Genomic DNA, 13,951 nt, shown 5'->3' on the forward strand with positions numbered 1-13,951 from the left:
ACTGTGAGAAGAAATCATAGGCAGAACACTCTATGACATAAATCACAGCAAGATCCTTCTTGACCCACCTCCTACAGAAATGGAAATAAAAACAAAAATAAACAAATGGGACCTAATGAAACTTAAAAGCTTTTGCACCACAAAGAAAACCATAAACAAGACGAAAAGACAACCCTCAAATGGGAGAAAATATTTGCAAATGAAGCAACTGACAAAGGATTAATCTCCAAAATATACAAGCAGCTCCTGAAGCTCAGTATCAAAAAAACAAAGCAACCCAATCCAAAAATGGACAGAAGACCAAAATAGACATTTCTCCAAAGAAGATATACAGATTGCCAACAAACACATGAAAGGATGTTCAACGTCACTTATCATTAGAGAAATGTAAATCAAAACTACAATGAGGTATCACCTCACACCAGTCAGAATGGCCATCATCAAAAAATCTACAAACAATAAATGCTGGAGAGGGTGTGGAGAAAAGGGAACCCTCTTGCCCTGTTGGTGGGAATGTAAATTGATACAGCCACTGTGGAGAACAGTATGAAGCTTCCTTAAAAACCTAAAGCTAGAACTACCATACGACCCAGCAATCCCACTACTGGGCATATACCCTGAGAAAACCATAATTCAAAAAGAGTCATGTACCACAATGTTCATTGCAACACTATTTACAGTAGCCAGGATATGGAAGCAACCTAAGTGTCCACTGACAGATGAGTGGGTAAAGAAGATGTGGCACATATATACAATGGAATATTATTCAGCCATTTAAAGAAACGAAATTGAGTTATTTGTAGTGAGATGAATGGACCTAGAGTCTGTCATACAGAGTGAATTAAGTCAGAAAGAGAAAAACAAATACCGTATGCTAATGCACATATATGGAATCTAAAATATATATATATATATGGTTCTGAAAAACCTAGGGGCAGGACAGGAATAAAGATGCCGACGTAGAGAATGGACTTAGGACACAGGGAGGGGGAAGGGTAAGCTGGGACGAAATGAGAGAGTGGCATGGACATATATACACCATCAAATGTAAAATAGCTAGTGGGAAGCAACCACATAGCACAGGGAGATCAGCTCGGTGCTTTGTGACCACCTAGGGGGTGGGATAGGGAGGGTGGGAGGGAGACGCAAGAGGGAGGAGATATGGGGATATATGTATATGTATAGCTGATTCACTTTGTTATAAAGCAGAAACTCACACACCATTGTAAAGCAATTATACTCCAATAAAGATGTTAAACAAAAAATAAAAGAAAATAAAAATCACAGCACCCAAAAGGCATTGCATTTACTGCACCTTCCTAACCTGGATCAAATATTTTATGTCCTTTGATCCTCATGGCAATCCTATAAGGTTTGGTGAAGGTTTTCAATTTCAGACTTGGATTGTCTTCCAAAAGTTCATTCGTGAACTCTTTGGAATTGGGAAGCTCTTTCTCCATGGAAGAAATGGTATCAATGAAACACTTCCCAGGGCCTTCCCTGGTGGCAGAGTGGTTGGGAGTCTGCCTGCCAATGCAGGGGACAGCATGCTCTAGAGCCCGCAAGCCACAACTACTGAACCCACGTGCCACAACTACTGAAGCCCACGTGCCTAGAGCCCGTGCTCTGCAACGAGAAGCCCGCGCACGCAACTAAGAGTAGCCCCCTCTCGCCTCAACTAGAGAAAGCCCGTGTGCAGCAACGAAGACCCGACGCAGCCATAAGAAAATAAATAAATAAATGTATTAAAAAAAAAGAAAGAAAGAAACACTTCCCAGGTCAGCCCACAAAGGTGTGTTCAACCCACCATCTCGATGCTGTGATTGTGGAATGGTCGATGCTTTCCAGGTTGCGACTGGGGATGGCATATCTTCAGTGATGTCATTATGGGGAAGCACTTCAAGAGTAGCAAGTGCCCTAGAGATGCAAAGTATTTTCCCAGCTTCCCAGCATCCCAGCAGCAGGAGTTGACAGTCCCAGTGGGGAGCCAAGCAGGGGCTGTGAGATATAGGACCAAGGCCAAGAGGGAACAATCAGAACTAAAGGGAGAGCACCCTAATGATTAGGTTACTGGAATGCTGGCTCTGGCGTTCAAGCAGGGAGCTCCACACAGCTCCCCTGTTTCCCTTCTGTTGGACCAACTGGGGTGAGAGGCATGGGGTGCTTTACTGATAGTGGTTAAAGATGTAATAATAAAAGGACATCAGGCCAGTGGTGATAGCTTCCCTTGCAGAGGTAATTGCCTGGTACAGGGGAGGGGGTGGAGGGGCATGGCTAGTTCCCATTAAGAAATTTATGTAAGATATCTGTAAATCAGGCAGTACTCCCTGACTTTTACAAATGAGAATGATTATGACCCAATGGCCTTAGTGATTTCTAGGACCAAATGATGCCATATGACTGGCTAGGGTTAAACCCACCTTTGCCTCTTTCCAAGGATGTAGCCTCAATCAGGTACCCCATCTTTTCAAGGCTCAGTTTCCTCAGCAGTCAAACAGGGATAATAATTGCACCTGTCTCAACGGGTCTCCATGATAACTTAATGGGGAAAACCATGTCCAAGGGCTTAGCCCAGTGCCTGGCATTCAGTACACTCTTGGGAAGTTTTAGCTGCCATTGCCACTCTAACACTACTGTGATTTCTAACACTACTGTGATTTCTCCTTCCTCATGGGCAGGTTTGGAAACCAGACCTTGAACTACAGGCTCTTCTATGATGGAAAACACTTTGTGGGTGAGAAGAGGTTTGAATCGATTCACGATCTGGTCACAGATGGCTTGATAACGCTGTACATAGAAACAAAAGCGTCTGAATACATTTCCAAAATGACAACAAATCCCATCTATGAACACATTGGATATGCCACTTTACTCAGAGAAAAAGTATCCAGGAGGCTAAGCAGGTCTAAAAACGAATCAAGAAAAGCCAGCGTCACAAATGAAGAACACACAGCGGTTGAAAAGGTAAGCGACACGAGGGACAAAAACAGTCTCTCTTTTTTTAATCTATGCTGAAAAACCGGACGATTAATTCTATATGTGATTTGCCAGTATGTTGTAGGAGACCACCCCACCTCCACCGAAAGAACTTTAGAATTTTCATGCTAAAAGGGACCTTGGACATCTTTCAGTTCAACCCCTTCATTTTACAGATGAGGACAGTGACGTCCAGAAATGTTTGATGATTTGCCCCAACTCATGCGGTCAGAGCCAAGACTTCCACAGATAATTATCTGTGCGTTTATTTGGAGTTTGAAAGGAAGAGACAATCCCCTTAATGTTTTATGATGAAACTAGTCACTTGCTTTTTAATTGCCATTTGAGGTGTTACTGGCTCCATCTCTAGTCCACCCAGCTGGCCAGATACATGGTATTTGCATTTCCTTCTCTCAGGACTGGGTGACCCTGCGTGATCCACAGGTCAGCCGTCTCTTGAAGGTGGTTTTACCTAGATAACGGATTTTACTGACGGAGATGGGAGCATTAGCGGTGATGATGGCTGTCTCTGGGAGGCTTGGATAGACAGGCTATCCTTTGTCCCAAAGGAGGAGTTATCATGCCTCACCAAGGATTAGAAGCTCCTAAGTGGGTGATGTTCAAGGTGGTTGCATCACGGCAGGATGTGGCGAGGAAGATCTGATTTTCCTCTCCAGTAAGCTGCTGTTTATTTGAAAGACACCACCGCAGTTTGCTAGCAGATTTTTTGGATGTGCCTCTTTAGGAACCATCTGCTTTGCCTGGTCCTGTCTGTTTTCCACTGAAAGAAAGTGACAGCCAGCCACGCCAGTCAGCCCCCACTGAGTCTGTGCTGAGCCCAGCTTCTAAGGCGAGCTTGGACTGGGGCAGATGTCAATAAGCAGGGCGAGCACTGCTACTTCTGGTGGTTACTAATCCTTAATTAAACTGGAATGGCCCCCTTCGTCCCCCTGTTGTCCAGTGTTAGCAGAAAGCAAAGGAACCTCAGGTCGACTGATTGGGCTCCGGCTTTGGCGACGGGGATGCACCAGAAAGCACTGAAATGAGGAGAGCAGAGGATGGCAGGCGGTTCTGTTGGCAGACAGGGGAGGATCTTAATTGATTTGCTAATTAAGCTTTAGAGCCTAGGAGAACCTTCCTCAGAATCATGTCAGATGAGCAGCTGGCTCATGAAAAAAATCATTTGCCATTTTCTTTTTATAACTCCAGAGTCTCCAAAGCACCTGTTTATTCTTTTGCAAATAATTGATTTGGGAAGTGGTGGGGTTTCTGGTTGTTTACATTTCAACAAAAGAGAGAGAGAGAACTTGGGTCCCAACTTTCAGAGTTTGTTCCCGTCCAGGCAAAAGCCGTTCCTTACTCTGTTTGCCAAATCTGTTGAAAAGTAATTTAGAATAGAAAATCTGGAAGCTGACCTTCCTAGCCATGACAAATCAGAAGATGAATTGTAAAATAAATCTCTGAAGTGGTGTTTATATTTCTGAATTGGAGAGTGATGCCACCATAAAGGCAATCTGTTACAACTGCAGGCGACACACTAGAACATTTCCAGGAAAAGAGGTGAGTAGCAAGTGACTCTTGTGTAGTTGGGATGAGAGTTTAGATCCTGGGTGTTGGAATTGACATTCACCGATTTCTGCCCTCCGCCACGAGGGAAGTTGGGTCACTGGAAACTGATATTTCTAGATGATAGTCCCATAAGGAAATTTACACGACAAAATATGTCATTTCTTGTAGATCATTTTGTATTTATTTATTAAGATTAAATTTGGGAGGAAATTAATAATCAGATTAATAATCACTTTGAGTGAGCCACCCAGTATACTTTTACCTTTTTAGGAAAAGGTAAATAAAGAAAATGTTGAAAGAGAAAGTCCAAACTCAGTGAAAGGTTTGATGGACAGGTGTTGGTGGTGCGTGTTTCTTAGATGCTGATGATGCCGTGTTTGGCTTTCCTGGAGGACACTCCGAATACTGGGTCTGGTCATTTGCCAGGGGTCGCTCATTTTGTTACTGGATTTGTGAAGTAACTTGGTACGCCTCCATCTGTTTCTCTCTGACCTGTATTGACAAGTGGAATTACCAAGTCTCAGTCTTGCCAGAAATTCCATTTCCCTTAAGGGCAGGTCAGTGGACTGCTGCCATGGAGACAGTAACTAGAAAAGAGGTGGCAGAAGCTTGAGTGGATTGACTGAGAATGTCCGCGGCACCTGTCTGCTTCGGTAGTGGCACGTCTTGAAGGTTTTAATGAGTGAAATGGGTAGGTTTCCTAATACTTCTCAAATCCATACAGCCCAGCATTTCATTTTCCAGAGTACTTAAACTCCATCCGCCCGTTTATTTTATTGCTCATTTCCTAATGAATCCAGAGAGACTATGTTACCTGTAAATCTGAGAATATTAACAGTGTAAATTGGCAAAAAGATATTACCTACCCCATCAGATTTGAGCTGTTTCCAGATTTACCTCCTGTCAAGATGGTTAGCAATGAACTTGATTTTAATAACTGCAGATGAGGTGGGGAGAGGGGAGGGTGCAAAAAAAAATGTTGTGGTTGTTAGCCAATAGGGATCTGATTTCTTTCGGATTGTTTAATTGATTTTTAAAACATTATGATCTATAAGGGCCACCGTTTCATGTATTTAATTAAAATGGTCATGCCCAGTGTCATTTCTTTCTTTTTTTTAATTTATTTATTTTTGGCTGTGTTGGGTCTTCGTTTCTGTGCGAGGGCTTTCTCTAGTTGTGGTAAGCGGGGGCCACTCCTCATCACGGTGTGCGGGCCTCGCACTGTCGCGGCCTCTCTTGTTGCGGAGCACACGCTCCAGACGCGCAGGCTCATTAGTTGTGGCTCAGGGGCCCAGTTGCTCCGCCGCATGTGGGATCTTCCCAGACCAGGGCTCGAACCCATATCCCCTGCATTGGCAGGCAGATTCTCAAACACTGCGCCACCAGGGAAGCCCCCAGTGTCATTTCTTTTATGAAACTTATTTCAGAATTTATTCCGTAGATGGATTGTCTACTGACCTCCAAAACTGGTGCTGTAAGCAATGTAAGAATAACAGGATTTAACATTGGTTCAGACATTTGCAGTTCGTAAACAGATTTCACGCATGTGAAATAGCTTCCCATTTTATCCTCAGAACAACTTTGCCAGGTACATAGGGCAGGAATCATTATCCCCACTTTATTGAAAAAGTCACAATAGCAGGATGAGGAATCAGACCCACACTTCCTAACTCCAAGTTCAAAGCTTCTTAAATCTATGGAGCAGCTGGACCTCATTCTGTTCTTATTGCCCTTATTGCCTTAAGCAAACACTCTTGCTTTTGACCATCCTAAGTCAATTGATAGTAAGAATCCCTTAATATTTACGTGATGTGCTTTTGAAAATACACTGCTATCAATAGCTCTAATAACTAAACTGCCTTGTAAACGATACCCAACTGAATCAAATATATGTGACAACAATATTTTCAATAGCACATTTATTAAGTAAATTTGGCTTGCTGGATTAAATTGCATTTATGCTTTACTGGAGAAAAATCATCTGTATTCTTGATACAGTACAAGCACATTTAAGAATATATTATAGTTTACCATTATTCATTTCACTATTTTTTATAATAGCAAACATCAGAAAACAACCTAAATGCCCATCAGTTGGGGATTGGATTGCTTATATGAATTATGGTACACCGATGTACAGGAATATTATGCAACCACAGAAAAGAATGAGGATGCTCTCATATGGACCAGTTTGAAAAGATTACCCAGAGTTATCAAATGCAAAACCAAATATACTATAGTATGGGCAGTATGGTTTCATTTGTGTAAACAAGAAAAAAAGATTTTACACATTTTTTTCTTGCAAAATCATAGAACATCCCTTGAAGGATGCAAGAGCTAATATCAGGGTTGCCAGTGTGGAGGGGACGGGGGTGCCTAAGATGTAAGGGAGGGAAGGAGACTCCTGCTGCTATTTCATACTCTTTGAATTTTGAATCATGATAAATGCAGGATCCCATTCAGAAAATTAAATAAGAAAGCAAAATTCATCATGTCCTAAATTCACATACGTTAAAGCAAACCCTCCGTAAAACCTCTTCTCTACTCAGTGTATCACACACACACATATACAGTTCCAGCCCTCTGGACCCACACTGTTTTCCCATCCCTTCTCACTGGCCCCCTTCCCCATCCTGATAGCTCTTTTTATTCTTTCATTTCTCCTTTGGATTGTTAGCAAGGAGTCTGTATTTAGAAGCCTTTTGCTGAAGGTTGGGGACTAGAAGATAGTAATTTAGCACAGAACTAAATCAGCAAATAAAGCCTACGGCATGACTGTCCCTGGAAATGCGGTGACTGTTGCTCCCTCCCTGATCTTGGCCCCTGACCACCTATAGACCCCTCAGCAGTGCTCCCCTGGGGTTTTGTCCAGCCCTCCCCCCATTTTTCATGCCCTTCCACCCCACCCCACTCTCCTTTCTCAAGCCGCCCCAGGCCAGCTCCCAGATTCCTCTTGCTTTCCTACAGCAGCGAGGAAACCTTTTTCGTTTCTGCTCGTCTTGCTGTGAAACCAAGAGAGAGACCTTTTCTGGAGTGAAGGGCTCTGTCCTCCTGTATAGATGAGTGTTTCAGAGAGGAATGATCTCCAACCTCCACCCCACCATTTATTTTCTTTTAGAAATAATTATTTTCTTTACGTCCAGGGTGAACCTTTCGTCTTTTATTTCACTGTTTCCACCATAGGGATCAGCTGGCCTGCAAGATATCTTTGCCTAATACCATATTACATCTTTCTCCATACTCCTGGAGCAACAGGAAGTGCCCCCCCACGCCTCCCCAGGGCACAAATCTCCAGGCCTCACTTACTGAGAAGCCTCAACAGTGGATTCAGCTCATCCTGAGTGGTTCTCCCCACCAGTCCCATGATGGCCCCCAATGGCTGGTGCCCCTTGGTGACTTTTCACTCATCAGAGTGTTGCTCTTGCTGTTGTTTTCATCTTGGAAACCATCTGATTGGCTTTGTCTACAGGACAGAGTTCAGATTCCTCAGCAGGACATTTGCAGCCCATCTAAGCCCAGGCTCCCCTGGATGCAGAGCCTGAGGCAAGGGCTGGGTGCGTTGGTAATTTGGGATGGCAGCCAGGGAGCAGGAGGGAGAGTGAAACAGACAAGGAGAGAAGCCAGTGGAAATGCAGATTATGGAGTTGGGCACCTTCCAAGGAGCCATGTAGAACTGCTCCTGGGAGGAACTGAAAGGGGGGTGGTATTTGCCCACCACCCCCTGACCTCTGTTGGCTGAGGGGTGCTTGTGAGCTGTTAAGTCCCTTAAACACCAGGCTGTGCCTGCAGAGAACCAGGTGGGTGCCCAAGGGCAGGGAGTGAGAGATCATGGTGAGGACACATGCTGTCGGACTGCCGGAAGGTGAGAGCCACAGCGATGCCCGGGGTCGATGGTGGGCCAGACGATGCCCACTGCAGTCCAGCCCCGCCTTTCCCAGACTGTCTCCAGAGGCTGGCCTCCCTCGCCTTCCTGTGGTCTACAGATGTTCCTGTGCCCCTCGCCTCCCCTCCCTCTGTGCCCTGTCTGACATGCCTTCCCTCTCCTGTTATCTTCAGCTTTCTGTTCACCCTTTAGAGACAAGCACAGCCTCCCTAATAAAACCTGCTGGGACCCACCCTCCCTCACCGACTCTAAAGGATTGATCTCATCTCACCACTATCTCACCACTTTCACAACAAAAAACTTTTTATTGAAGTATAGTTGATTTACAATGTTGTGTTAGCTTCAGGTGTACTGCAAAGTGATTCAAATATATATATTCTTTTTCAGATTCTTTTCCATTATAGGTTATTACAAGGTACTGACTATAGTTCCCTGTGCCATATAGTAGTTCCTTGTTTTTCCATTTTATATATAATAGTGTGTCTGTTAATCCCAAACTCCTAATTTACCCCTCTCCCCTTCCCCTTTTGTAACCATAAGTTTGTTTTCTATGTTTGTGAATCTGTTTCTGTTTTGTAAGTAAGTTCATTTGTATCGTTTTTTTAACCTTATGTTTTGCACATAATCTTTAAGATAATTTGACATGCTGTGTGTCTTAGGTAATTATTGAAATCAGTGGTTCTCAGTGTCTCCCTCAGTGACTGGCAGCATCACATTCCCCAGGAGACTGATTAGAAATTCACCTGCTGGGCCCCGACCCCAGCACTACTGGGTCAGGACCTCTGGGGCGGCACCTGCCAGCTGCCGTGTGACCAAGCCTCCAGGTGGCTCCGGTGCACACCCAAGTTTGAGAACCCCTGGTTTAGACGCTCCTCTCTTCCTCTAGAGGTTGACCAGTTGGAGGCCCAGGTCACTGCTTGGTTTACATCTTAACTCTAAAGCCCAACCCATGAAGGACTCAACAGAGTAAACACTGTTGAATAAACAGATGGATAATTTTCAAAAGGGAACAGATTGGTTCACACTCACCCTAAGGAGCAGCGTATCTCGAATACACCAAGATGGCGCATCAGTATCTCCGACCATTTTCTCTCAGGGCATCTCCTTCCACCCCTGGGCTAAACTCTGACCTGCTGTGGCATCCTGAGAAGCTAGAGCCTGGAGGAGGAGGGTCTTGGAGACCATCTTGTGCATCCCCTTTGTTTTACACAACAGGAGACTAAGGCGTCCAGCTCGTTTGTCTGGAGTATTTCAGAGACATCTAGAGGTCACAGAGGCTTGGATAGAAAAAAATGCTTTAAAGCAACCGGCCGCTTAGAAATTCTCTTAAAGTTAAAAGATCTTTGAGGAGCACAAGTTATATGTCCAGGACTCCTGTGTGAATGATTGAAAAGTGAAAAATGAATTCAGGTTGCAGTTAGTCTTAAAGGTATCCCAGCAGTCAGGGCCCAGCAAGAAATAGAAGACACATTCACTGGGATTTTGAAGAGAATTTGATTAACAAGGGATCTTTCCGAGGGACTGGCAACAGTGGGAGCTGTTACCTCCCCAGTGCTGAAGGGACTATGGGAAGGCACTGGGTTTCTGGGGTCTTATGAGAGCTGGAGGGGAGAGGAGGGGGCTGCCACAGAAGGGGGAGACTGCAGGAGAAGGGCTTCTGTAGGTAGGGAGCTCACATAAAAAGGGAACTCCCACAGGAGGGGACTCTCATAGAGAGAGACCCTCACGGTCAAGCAAGGGTGCAACCCTTAGGTGCTGCGCCACTCAAGCGGGAAGGGGCAGGGGAAGAAGTATCTCAGCTTCTCTCTCCTCCCACCCTTTGATCTCTTGCCTGCATCTCCCATTGAACAAATCCAGCCAGCAGCCAGAGGACAAGGGAGCCAGGGTTACAGTCCATAGGAGTCAGTCTCCCCACCATAGGCGAGGAGGGAATGAATTGGGGGGATGGGATGTGGCAGAGAATAACCAATGCAAGGAACAAATAGAATAAAAGTGTGTTAGCCTTGTTCTAATTGGTGTAGAACGTTCAGTCACCAGATTCAGAAGCCACGATTGGCATTAATGCAAGATGACGAGGTAGCCCTCTTTGTGGGTGGGCTCCACCACTGTGCCATTATGGAAGGGGTCTTGGTCCTAGAGGGTGGGGAGGCTTTGTAACTTCATTAAGGACAGTTAATTCAAGCATGGTGTCGCCCATTGCCCTTCCCCGAGCAGAGATGCGGCATCCATTTGCCAAAGGAGGAGCCTGCATTGTTCACAAAGAAAGCGTCCAGGGGCTGAAAAAGACACAGTCACATTACAGGGTCTGGAGAACCTGTAGATTTGTTCTGCAGGAGGTCTCTTGGAAATAATATGTAACTGACATAACCAGTCTTTTCTCAGGAGAAAGGATAAATGAAGATGAGCATAATTTAGCTAGTAAAAGTGACAGGTACAGGGCTTCCCTGGTGGCTCAGTGGTTGAGAGTCCGCCTGCCGATGCAGGGGACACGGGTTTGTGCCCCGGTCCGGGAAGATCCCACATGTGACAGGTACAGTAATGACTCTGATCATCCATCTTCCTACTCACACACACGGTGTCATAAAGTGGAATGCGATATAATGCTGTAAGAATGGATTTGAACTTAGATTACATTTGCTCATGAAACCAGGTTTTACCAAGAGTTATTTAAATCAGAATCCCCTAAGGGTGTGGAATTCATCATGCAGTGTGGAAAAGAGCTGATTTGGCTTGGTCAGTGGTCCTCAAACCGGCTTCGGGTTAGAGTCACCCTAGGAGCTTTTTAAAGAAAGACACATGTTAACCCCTCCTGACTTACTAAATCAAAGCCTCTACTGGTGAAGCTCAAGCATCTCTGTTTTTAAGGTTCCCCAGGTGATTCTAAAATTCTCAGCCCCTGGTTAGATGAAAGGTCAGTTGGGGAAGTAAAGGTTGTCAGATACTTGGGAGCATTTTCTTTTAAGGACTCCTGTCCCTCTTTCTCTAACGCCTCTTATATTTCTGAGACTTTTTTTTTTTTTTTTTTTTTACGGTACGTGGGCCTCTCACTGCTGTGGCCTCTCCCGCTGCGGAGCACATGCTCCGGACGCGCAGGCTCAGCGGCCACGGCTCACGGGCCCAGCCGCTCCGCGGCATGTGGGATCCTCCCGGACCGGGGCACGAACCCGTGTCCCCTGCATCGGCAGGCGGTCTCTCAACCACTGCGCCACCAGGGAAGCCCCCTGAGACTCTTTTATGTCCTGACTTAGGCACTGGCATTCTTTCTCACCTTTACCTCCACACAGAAAGTTCTCCATGTAAACATTCTTAAGAGAGTAAACTCTGGTGGTTCTGGTTACCTGAGTTGGTTCAAAGGTTTGCTTTGCTCCTTTTTTCCTGGGTCCTTTCCCCAGATTATTGGCTAAAATTTAAATGATGGGGGAAGTTAAATGTAGTAGGATTAAGAGAATTTAATGAAGAGACAAGAAAAAGTCAGTATCTCTTCTTTACCGTCTGGTGGGTGGTTTTCTTAATGACAAAGTTTATAGGACTAGGATTCTCAACCTTACCTGCCCACCGGGGAGTTTTCAAAAATACCAGTGCCTGGGCCACACCCCCAGAAAACAGATTTAACTACTTGGGATAAGGGCAGAGCATCTAGTGTTTATATTCTCTGGGTGATTCTGATATGCAGGTAAAGCTGAGAACCCATGCTATGGAGGAATAACTAAAAATGAGTTAGGTTGTTCTCTACACCAGATTTATCTTTATCAGAAAGCTTCTCTTTTTCACCAGTACCCTGCCATCAGTGGTCTCAAGGTTAGAGCTTTACAGGAACAAAAAGGAAAGTTATCCTAATACATTCAGTGTGTGTCAGAATAAGACGGTCCAAACAAACCTTCCTCATTCATCCCCATCAAAAATCTCTGGAAAACGGCGCGATGTACCCCTTGCTGAAGTATTTTCTATGCAGGCAGTGCCATCTAGTGGCTGAAAGAAGGGTTACATGCTGACTGCAATCTCAAAGGACCACACTTAACAGATGTGGGAGTAATGAGCAAGAACAAATGTTCGGCCAAGAATCCACTGAATCGTCCCCATTTCCTCGGGTTTTATAGCACAGATCAGGCTATGCAGTGGCTAGGGGGTGTCTGTTATGTGGTTCGGGCTCATTCTTTGTGTAAGCAGGTGGGCAGTTCCTCCAGCTTGGGGCGTTTAGGTATAAAAATGGTCCCAATGACCTGATTCACTGAAATTCTCGTCCTGGGTCACTCAAATTTTTTGGCCTCGGGGCCCTTTTATACTCTTTCAAATTCCTGGGGATCCCAAAAAGCTTTTGTTTATGTGAGTTATATCTACTGATATTTACTGCATTACAAAGTAAAACTGAGAAAACATTTAATTCTTTTAAACATAACACTAATAAAGTCATTCTGTATTCGTGTAAATAACATATTTTTGTGAAAAATAACCCCATTCTCCAAAACAAAAAAGAATTAGTGAGAATATTGGCGTTGTTTTACATTTTGTAAATCTCTTAAGTGTCTGGCTTAATAGACAACATCTGGATTCTCACTCCTGCTTCTGTATTCAATCTGTGGTGATATATTATTTCCTTTGAAGTGTAGGAAAAAGCTCTGGCCTCAAACAGATAAGTCATTGGGAAAAGGAAGAATGTTTTTATAGACTTTTTAGGTAAATTTGAATTTTTAAATTTTTTTAATAATAGAACAAAGCTTAACAAATGGTAGTTTCTTAAAGGTTACTTACAACGTCAATGGGTTGGAAAAGGCAATTGATAAAAATAGTTTTGACATTACAGACTCTCTGAGAGGATCTTGGGGTCCCCCAAACATTGGTGGACCACACTTGGAGAACTGCTGCTCTAGGCAGACGTTTGATGGACAGAAAGCATATCTTTTAAAGTTTATATCTGTACGTCTCCAGGGAGGTGTTTGGGAGGAGTTATTATGCCACTTTTATCACCTTTGACTGTGGGAGGTAAATGATTCTGTCGCCTGGGACTGCCGTCCACCTTTGGAGACCGCAGGGGTTGCCCTGATTATGGACTCAGAGTTCTTCCCAATGGCTGTCCCTGGGGGTGGGCAACAGCACTGATTCTGGGACCTCTGTCATTTGAAAACAGCTTTCCAGATAATTCTGATGCATATTCCAATAAAGAGCCACCGACCTGCTCTTAATTTCCTTCCCTGTACAGATGAGAAGCTGAGACCCAGAGCTCAAGGTGACATGGTGACAATGAGCTCCGGCAGGACAAGACACCATTTTAGGGATCCCATTATTTTCTTTCCTTGGCCTGGCACAGGGTGTCGGCCTCTTTCTTACTCTTCCAGTGCCTCTCCTTCCACCAGCTTTGCGTCTGTCTCATCAGGACTTACCACTCTTCCCACCTCCACCCCACAGTGAGTCGCTGTCATTTTTGCCACCTAGAGCCATGCACCCTCTATTGGAAATGGCACCCAGAGCCACTCAGTTTATGTCCTTCTCAGTTTATGTCCTTCTTTGCTCCCAGAGGTGGACTGA

At 44.6% G+C, this 13,951-nt stretch overlaps 1 protein-coding gene across 3 annotated transcripts in view; it reads left to right on the forward strand.

The window, feature by feature from the left end:
* The window catches only part of CHN2 (chimerin 2), a 333,107-nt gene that overhangs the window by 210,284 nt on the left and 108,872 nt on the right, over window positions 1-13,951 (forward strand). For all 3 annotated transcript variants that reach the window (XM_019926255.3, XM_033863119.2, XM_019926262.3), the window contains exon 6: window positions 2,679-2,964. In XM_019926255.3, the coding sequence (XP_019781814.1) occupies window positions 2,679-2,964 (286 nt within the window). The remainder of the gene's footprint in view (window positions 1-2,678; window positions 2,965-13,951) is intronic.

This window comes from Tursiops truncatus, chromosome 9 (genome assembly GCF_011762595.2).
Source record: "Tursiops truncatus isolate mTurTru1 chromosome 9, mTurTru1.mat.Y, whole genome shotgun sequence".
In the NCBI taxonomy this organism is placed as follows: Eukaryota; Metazoa; Chordata; class Mammalia; order Artiodactyla; family Delphinidae; genus Tursiops; species Tursiops truncatus.